The following is a 10,203-nucleotide window of genomic DNA, read 5'->3' as shown; positions in this document are numbered from 1 at the left end:
AAAGAAAACAAACTTGAACAGATTACATATTGTTATGTGTAGATTAGTGCTTAACATTTTCTTTCATCATACTTGTCCTGTTACCTTAACGACTTCAAATGTCAATGCCTCATAAATTCTTTAAAATACTTGTGTATGTTTTGCAAAACAGAGAGGCCATTTAATCAAGTGTTCATGCCACACTAAATTAACTTCAGCAGAAATTAAGTTGAAAATATTTTATGTGTCTTTATATTTTTCATTGTGGCTTGATAAGTACAATTATTAAACAGTTGTGAAGCATTAAAATAGTCCTGTGCCAATGAAAACTACTTGAGTTTGAGGTGCTTAATAGTAATATAGGTGTACAGCCTGAAGAGTCATACCTCATTTAGCTCCACAGAGTGGGCATGTTTGTAGTTGAGTGAACAAACATAAATTCTAGAAATTTTGCCAACCATCCAAAGATCTTATATTTGGTTCATGGTGAATCCACTTCCCAGAGATCCATCTCTCATGTCCAACAGAGAAATAAACAGAATAGGAAAGCAATGAGGAATACATGATAAGGGGTTCAAGACAGTGAAGGTCAGGCCAAATCATAAGAGGATGCTCTTAACTCTGTGTGCTTCTATGAGGAGATAGAAGCCTAGCGTTCCATCTCATTGTCTGTGATGCCTTCTGAGGCCCTTTCTGCCTATGTTGTTTGTTGCTGGTATTCTCAACATCTTCACTAATTCTGAGGGCCAAAAGTTTAGCTCAAAGAACTAAGTAGCAATGGGCATGGGGAAAAGATAAATGGCAGAACAGGAAGGAAATGGGTTCACTCTTCTAAGAACTAAAAAAAAAGGGGATATAACATGTACTATCACATTATTGATTGATTGATTTAAACTTCACTCCGCATTTGTTCCCTCTGACATTATTTGAAATCCTTTCAAAGAAAATCTTTTTTTTTTTTCTTTTGTCTTTTGTTGTTGTTGTTGTTGTTGTTGCTATTTCTTGGGCCGCTCCCATGGCATATGGAGCTTCCCAGGCTAGGGGTCGAATCGGAGCTGTAGCCACCATCCTACGCCAGAGCCACAGCAACGCAGGATCCGAGCCATGTCTGCAACCTACACCACAGCTCACTGGCAATGCCAGATCGTTAACCCACCAAGCAAGGGCAGGGACCAAACACACAACCTCATGGTTCCTAGTCGGATTCGTTAACTACTGCGCCACGACGGGAACTCCCTTTCTTTTTTTTTTTTTTTTTTTTTTTTTTTTAGAAAATCTTGATTTAACTTAGTTTAACCTGGAATGCCCTTCCTCCACAATTCTCCTGTGGACTCTACATTATACCCAAACTGAGTTACTGAAAGCCTTCTGGACAAACCTCTCTCTCTGACTGGTTCAAGCTTTTGTTCACAGAGGTCCCTCCACAGAGAATCCTCTCCACTCAAATGCTCCATCTTCATTTAACTTTGACCTGGTATCATTTTCTCAATCTCTCTCTCAAATGTTCCAACTTCCAAGATACATTCACAGATCCTCTCAAAGAAGATAGGAGTGCTCACTGATTTCAAGCATTTGCCAGTATATTTATTCTTCTTGGCCCCACTTGACCATGTGTGATAATATGATCATATTTTGGTCCATAAGCTCCTTTATATGACAATCCATTAGGCTTCTGTGTTTTGCAGTAGGTAGCACAGTAGCTTACAGACTTGAGCTCCTAAATAGGAATTTGTAAAATATGTATAATATGAAAATGATTGAAGGCACAAATACATAGCATGTGTAAGTGGCTATCTCTCTAATTTCATCCTTTTACACGTGCTGTCTGGTTTTTGCTGCACCACTTATTAAAGCTATTATCTTTCTTCAACTTTATATTCCTTCTCCTTTCTCAAATTTTAGATGACCATACGTGCTTGGATTTATTTCTGGGCTTTCTATCCTGTCCCATTGACTATATTTCTGTTTTTGTGCTATTACTGTATGGTTTGGATGACTATAACTTTGTAGTACAGTCTGAAATCAGGAAGCTTGTTTCTTCCAGTTCCATTTTTCTTTTTCAATAGTGCTTTGGCCCTTTTGGATCTTTCATGTTTCCATACAAATTTTAAAGTTGTTTGTTGTAGTCTGTGAAGAAGAATGTCCTTGGTATTTTTATATGGACTGCAATGAATCTGTAGATGGTTTGGGTTAATAGCCTTTTTGACAATATTGATTCTTCAAATATAAAGAGACATTTCTCCAAAGACAACATATGATTGGCCAGTAGGCATATGAAAAATGCTCAACATCACTCATTATTAGAGAAAAGCAAATCAAAATGACAATGAATGATGTATCACTTCACCTTAGTCAGAATGGTCATCACTTACAAGTCAACAAATAACAAGTTCTGGAGACTGTGTGGAGAAAAAGAAACTTTCCTTCACTGTTGGTTGAAATGTAAATTGGAACCACCACCAGGGGAAGATTCTTCAGAAAACTAAATATAGAACTACCATACAATCCAGCAATCCCACTCCTGGTCATATATCTGGACAAAACTTTCCTTCAAAGAATACGTGTAACTCTATATTAAGTGCAGCACTATTCACATTTGCCAAGACATGGAAACTACTTAAATGTCCTGTTGGGAGACATGTTTCTAAGACATTTTTTTTAAATAATTTTTTTTATTTTCCCACTGTACAGCAAGGGGGTCAGGTTATCCTTACATGTATACATTACAATTACATTTTTCCCCCACCCTTTGTTCTGTTGCAACATGAGTATCTAGACAAAGTTCTCAATGCTATTCAGCAGGATTTCCTTGTGAACCTGACTAGCATCCATGAGGATGTGGGTTCGATACTACCTGGCCTCTCTCAGTGGGTAAAGGATCCAGCGTGGCTGCAGCTCCAATTTGACACTTGGCCTGGGAACTTCCATATGCTGCAGGTGTGGCCCTAAAAAGGGGGAAAAAAAAAGTCACATCTAAGAAATTTTTAAAGCTTCTTTGCTTCTATTTTCTATGATGAAATCTCCATCTTTTCCTGTTACTTTACCCCATATTCCTGCTTGAAAAACAGTCACAGTGCTGGTAAAGACTTAAGCTTAAGAAGAAAGACCAAAAGGTATAAGTTATTCATATGGTCAGCTGAATGAGGACATAATGCATTGGTCTAGCCATGCTGGACCTATGCAGAATGGCACACCATTTGCACAGCATGATATGTCCTGTAAATCAAAGAAAGAGGAACCTCATAGCTCCAAGTGGTTTATGAGCATTCGTTAGGAGAATATGCATCAGCAAAGAGACCTGAGATGCAGACCTAGGCATACCCAGTTTCCCTTAGATAGGCATGCCATTTGCAGAAGCACAATGATGAGTCTATAGATGCTGTACATAGATAGCTGACACCAAGCTTCCTCAATGCCAAGGATTGTTAAATGCCTAAATGTCAGAATAAAAGCTTAACCATCTACCAGCTATGTGACTTTTAAAATAATAAAATAACTTTTTAAATAATAAAAAGAACCATATCCTGCATTGGCAACACACTGATCAATTAACATGATCCTAATAAGCACAATAAAAGCAGTGTAGTTTGTTGAGGCAGGGTTCTTAGTCCTCCAGAACTGGAGTTCCCCCAGTTCCCATCTTTAATTAAGATAAATGTCTCTGTGTCTTGTTTTATGTTAACTTTGCTTTTAGCCACCTCAATGATTACCAAATGATTATTCTTATTAAGCATTTGTGGAATCATAACACCAAGTATGTATCATGTGGATGTCAAGACTGCTCTGTGCAAAAACTGGCCATTGCATCTGAGTTTTCATCTCCATATTTTGTAACTTTCTTCTGAGCCATCATGTGATTCTCTCTGTAGTAGCACCCATTCATATCTAATATCTCACCAGTGCATGTGACTCTGTTCTCATTTGTTTGAATGATTATCTTTAATTCCTCCACATCCCCCAAAAATCACACAGAGAGTAAGAGTTTTGCATACAGTTTAATCACCTAGGAAACATTTTAAAAATGCACACTACTAGGTGACATTCATGATCTACTAAATCAATTTTTTACAGCACCTCTGAATCTATATTTTGTTCCAGAACCTCCCCCAGAAGATTCTGATATGTAATCTGAATTGAGAATCATGGGACAATAGTCACAGCTTCCTGATTAGTATTTCTGAAACCATGTTATGGTCTGCAAACACCTATTTAATTAAAAAAAAATACTTGATGATGCCACCTCCTATTTCAAAAACGTTCAGTGTTCGTATATGCCAAAGGGATAAAATTCAGTAAAGTTTCATGTAGACTGCCCCTATTGGAAGCAACAACACAGACCTTTTGGCTCACAGATAAGCAACCAGATGATTTAGGTGGTAAATGCACAAAATTTAAGGTGACAGTTAATTTACATTAAATGTTGGTTATGCTAAAGCAGCTGCTGTATATCACATTCCCCTACTCCACACTCATGTGTACTTTTCCCAGGATCTCCTCTCTCCTATGTTACTTTTCTTTTACAGTTTGGGTTCCCCCAACAAAATTGTAAGGAACCAGATGAGTGTTTAATCAGTCTACTGAAATGGCATAGTTGCTCTACTCTTATCCAGCCAAGGATATCCCAAGTGGAGAGTTCACATTTTTTTTTTCTATTCAAATATGACCTCAAAATACCAAAAACTAAATTATTGTTTCATTTTTTGAACAAGTGTTCACTGACAACTTCATTATTGCACAAAAGTCAAATCTAAGTATGTTAAAAATCCTTCTATAGTTTTCCTCTAAATTGAGGTGAAGTATGAACTCCATGACCCAGCCTCCAGACCCTGTGTTACTCACATATGCCACCTTCCCTGACCCCATCTGGCTCCTCCCTCATCCCTCTTTGCAAGTCACATTTACCATACTGTGCTTTTCCAATAATCTAGAATTTCTGTGATCATTTAGATCTGGAACAGAGATACATTTACAAGGGAAACTCAAATTTCTTAGAGTCACCACCTAAGGGAGTCTAGAATATTGGTCTCATTAAAATCATGTATGATTAGCTCAGACAAGATCATACTGAACAAAGTATGGTGCCAGGTACCATAAATACCTTGTAGTGTACCTAAAGATGTCAGAGTGTCCTCTGTGGTGGAACGTAATGGCATGAGGTAAAATTCCAGCTGTTAAAACTGGAGCTGTTTACAGTTTCTGATGTTTATGATTTCAGAGCCTGTGATGTCCTGGGAAACAAGCTGCATTTCTCATAAATGTCCAAGTCCAAAACGCCCAGGAGAATAGCTTAGTCTTTTGCTAATGGGAGGCCATGAGTGCTATCAGGGGAGTTTCAATTTGTTACTTCTCCCTCTTCTGCAAAAGCATATAGTTGTACTATTGGTTGAATCCTATGTTCAAAACAAGTTTTCTTTAGCTTGAATAATGAAGCCTCCAAAATTTATCACTGTGTAAATTATTGCTGCCTGTGTTATTGTCAATGCAGTGATGTTATTTTATTTTTGATTTCACAAAGCAAACACTAAAAGGATCTCAACAATTTAGTAATTATTGGTAAGAGAATTATTTATTTCTATAACATTCATTATATTTTTAGAGAAAGTTAAAATGCTGTTAAATTTATAATAATTTTGATTTGGTTTACAATATACCAAATTAACCAGTTAATGAAAACATAGTGAATAATCTGTATATTTTATTATTATGCATAAAACAGCTTTAAGACTATGCTGTGCTCTTTAATTGTATACACTTATCTAATTAGAATAATCATAATGACTCCAGAGGATATGTTTTGGTGAATTAGAATGTTAAACATTTCAAAAGTAAGTTTAGAGAGTTAGGTCATAATATTTCCTGTGTAAGAAATCTTTTGATAATTCTGTTGTAAATACATATTCCTTTAAATTAAACACATGCTGATTAAATTTTAAGATAAATCACTTAAATTGTCATCTCTCTATCCTTTAACCTAATTCCTTCAGTAATTTCTTTGGAAATTAAAATAACTTCATTGACATTTAGTGTCATACAAAGATACATATGTATACACACACACACACACACACATATATATATACATATATATATATATATACACAAAACCACAGAAAGGTTGTATATATATGTGTGTATAAATATATAAATCAATGTATTCATGAAATGTTTCTCAAGTGCTCTTTAAAGCTTTATTACCTAATAAGTTCTCACATGTTAAATTGATATTTTGATTACCTAGGTATCTGGGACTGTATGGGAGGAAGCCAATTCCAAGAAATATACATACAATAACTGCAGCTTTTGCCATAATTTATACTGTCTGTATTAATATTCTAGCTTGGGCTCAATTTTTTCACCTATACAACTAGTGGAGAGGCAAAAGCTATCAAGTAAAACCAGTAGGATTCTAGAGAAAGTCGGCTCTAATCATAGTGATAACAAAGATACTAGGTAGCAGTAGCACATACATCAACAATACACAGGTATCAAGTAAAGTTAAAAGGAAAGCCTGTATTCCATAGGAAAATAAACTTGGGATTTTTAGGAAAAGAAAGCATTCCTAGTGCTGATGACTTTCAATGAAAATTAGAGTGAAGACAAATATTTATGCCCTACCTTTAAGCCTTTCCCTTTATTTCCTCTTTATCCTTTCTCTGGTAATTCCTCTCTCCCTCTTCATTACCTTGTCCTTCCTACACTTATGCATCTATGTCCCTTTGTCTCTTTTGGCTTCTCTTTTCACCCTCCAAAGTTCCAGTTACTCTTCTTTATCCCCTTTCCTCTCAAACCGAGCTCTCTCTTTTCTGACAACTTTCATGACATCATCCTACAAGACAAATTCACATCTCTTCTCCACATCTTTGATACTTTATTTCATTCTCATAGTGCTGGGTCACTTTCTTCCTATTCATTTCTCATTATTCTAGAACTTCAACTCTATCACAAAATGGACACTGCTCTCACTAAAGCCACTGAAAGTCTCCTAATTCCTGCACTCAGTTATCTTGTTCAGTTGTTATCCCATCAGAAGATTCATTATGCTTTAGGCGCTGTACTTTCCTTTGTCTTTTCTGAGCATTTCTCTCTTTAAGTGACCATGTCTCAGCTTTCCAACTCCCTCCTGCTTTTCGGACCTCTCTGCTCAGCAGCCTTTTCTGGTTTTTTATTTTCTCCTTTTGAGCGAGCCAGAGCTCTGGGTTATAAGACACAATGGATTAACTGAATGGAAATTGGTTCAAACCTAGAATTGCTAGGGTAGTTAGAGAAGTTCATTGGTGAAATGGGTAGAAAACAGAGAATGAAGCTGACGCCCAAAACCATGTTCCAACTGTAGTTCAGTTAGAGTTGACCTTGAATGTCACAATTCACACTGACAATGCCACTGATGTGGGCACAGAATGCATTCTGGTGTCTTGCACCTCTGGTTCACTTGCAACCAAAAATCTCTTCCGTCCACTTTTGACTTCTTTCTCCCCTCTTCATATTGTCATTCCAGTATAGGTGAGTTTGAGTTGCTAACCCTGTATCTAGTCCCTTCCCTCTCAGGGCAAGATTAAAGTCAGTTTCTAGCCTTTTTGGCATCCTAGAATGGATGACAGCTTTTTTCCACTACTAACACTCATATGATAGAAAAGATGATCAGAGGTTATCCATCTAATAAATAATGTATCTCCATTTGTAATGTCTTTACTACAATGTTCCCATGCTAATTTTCATGGTTTACTTCTCTTTAGGCACATTGTCAAATGGAGAGGAATACATATTTTGATTTTAGCCACCTCAATGATTCCCAAATCATTATTGCTATTAAACACTTGTCCGCACCATAATGCTAAGTATGTATCACCTGGAGGTTGAGATTGTCCCTTGTAAAAACTAGCCACTGCATTTGATTCTCAATCTCAACTTCTGATTACTCTTCCAAGCTACCCAGTTACACTCTCTCCTTTACTAACCACCCTTCATAACTCATATGTCATCTGATCCTAATTACTTCATACTCTAATTTATTTTGATCTCTTTGTCTTCCTCAAAACTAAATATCCTATTACACAAAGAATTTAAAATACATTTTAATCACCTGAGAAGTATTTATAACATGAATATTAGCAGACAATTTTCATAACCTACTGAATCAGTTTCTATGCTAATACTTCAGAATCTATATTTTGACCAAAACTCCCCCAGACAATTCTGATGTGTAATCTGGTTTAGAAATCACTAGACAAAATCCCAGTCCTGATTAGTGTTTCTGACAGCAGGTTCTTCTCCCTGCAGCCTATTTCTACAACCAAATACTTAATTTCAAAAACAAGTGATGCCAGAGTACCCATCATGGCTTGGTGGTTAACAAATCCTACTAGGAATCATGAGGTCGTGTTTTGATATCTGGCCTTGCTCAGTGGGTTAAGGATCTGGCATTGCCATGAGCTGTGTTGTAGGTTTCAGACATGGCTTATATCCTGTGTCGCTGCGCCTCTGGCATAGGCCAGCAGCTACAGCTTTATTTAGACCCCTAGCATAGGAACCTCCATATGCTGTGGGAGTGGCCCTAAAAAAGACAAAAACAAAACAAAACAAAATGAACAAAATAAGTGATGCTGCTGTTCTCTGTTTTAGTTTTCAGTGAATGGTTATCCTTAAAGAATAACGTTTGAGATTGTTCATATGGCATTTGATTTATTTTTTAATCCAGGCTCCTCTAAACTCTTACTTTTGACACAGAATTCATGTCTTAAAAATAAGACTTCTCTACCTAGTTCAACAATTTTACCATAAATTTGCTCACTTTCAGAATGTCTCTTCTCTTCTACATCTGTCCATCCTGTACATATTTTGAATTAAAATAATCACATTTTTCCAGTGTAGCAATTTCTGCAAATACTTTTTATATTTTTGGTAAGAGTAAATTGAATAAAATGCATACAGGCTCTTCTATGCTTTTATTTATTTTAGCCTCATCAATTTTTCTTTAAATTATAGATAAATTTTCAGTTTCCATTTATTGCATTGTATTTCAGAGGCCATCTATTAAGCATATGGAAACAAAAAATGCAACAGAACTGACAGAGTTTGTTCTCACGGGACTAAAGTATCAGTCAGAGTGGCAAATCCCCCTGTTCCTGCTCTTCTTGATAATATACCTCATCACTCTCCTTGGAAACCTTGGTCTGATTGCTCTCATCTGCAATGACCCTCACCTTCATATCCCCATGTACTTATTCCTTGGGAACTTGGCCTTTGTGGATACTTGGTTATCATCCACAGTGACCCCCAACATGCTGGTCAACTTCTTTGCCAAGAGCAAAATGATCTCTTTCTCTGAATGCGTTGTACAGTTTTTTTCCTTTACACTCTGTGTAACCACAGAATGTTTTCTGTTGGCAACTATGGCATATGATCGCTATGTCGCCATATGCAAACCATTACTGTATCCAGTGATTATGACCAATAGACTATGCATGTGGCTGTTAGTTCTATCGTTTTTAGGTGACCTTTTCCATGCCACACTTCATAATTATTTTTTATTCAGATTAACCTTTTGTGATTCTATCATCCTACATCACTTTTACTGTGACATTATGCCACTGCTTAAGATATCCTGTACTGACCCTTCCATTAACTATCTGATGGTATTCATCTTCCCTGGGATAATACAGGTATTCACCATTTATGTTGTTCTTGTCTCTTATACACTTATTCTCTTTACAATCTTAAAAAGGAGGTCTTTACAAGGCATAAATAAAGCCTTCTCCACCTGTGGAGCCCACCTCCTATCTGTCTCTTTATACTATGGCCCTCTTCTCTTCATGTATGTGCTGCCTGGATCTGCACAAGAAAATGATCGAGATATGATGGACTCTCTATTTTACACTGTCATAATTCCTTTCTTAAATCCAGTTATCTACAGCCTGAGAAACAAGAAAGTCAGAGATTCCCTAACAAAAATGTTAAAGAGAAATGTTTAGATTTCTTACTAACATGTTCTCCTTGAATTAAAACAACACAAAATTGTGCAGGTTAAATTTTGCTATGTGTTCACTATTGTTTAAAAATTTTGCATTTGTAATCACCTTATTCTTTTAATGATTTTAGACATTAGTATCTAATAAATTCCTAAAAATAACTGCATATCTCAACTGTTTATATCATACTAAAATGGAGAATAAAACAAGTATGAAAACATTTTAAATATTTGTATGTTATTCAACATGGCTTTATAAA

At 36.3% G+C, this 10,203-nt stretch overlaps 1 protein-coding gene across 1 annotated transcript; it reads left to right on the top strand.

The window, feature by feature from the left end:
* LOC100623013 (olfactory receptor 5H8-like) lies at positions 8,979 to 9,947 on the top strand. Its single transcript, XM_005657125.2, has one exon. The coding sequence runs from the start codon at positions 9,018 to 9,020 to the stop codon at positions 9,945 to 9,947; it is 930 nt and encodes a 309-aa protein (XP_005657182.2). The 5' UTR covers positions 8,979 to 9,017.

Source organism: Sus scrofa, chromosome 13 (genome assembly GCF_000003025.6).
Source record: "Sus scrofa isolate TJ Tabasco breed Duroc chromosome 13, Sscrofa11.1, whole genome shotgun sequence".
NCBI classification, from domain to species: domain Eukaryota; kingdom Metazoa; phylum Chordata; class Mammalia; order Artiodactyla; family Suidae; genus Sus; species Sus scrofa.
This window is presented reverse-complemented; position numbering and strand designations above follow the sequence as displayed.

Excerpts from the sequence above, each read along its gene's own strand:
- LOC100623013 (XM_005657125.2), top strand. The coding sequence starts at position 9,018 with ATGGAAACAAAAAATGCAACAGAACTGACAGAGTTTGTTCTCACGGGA.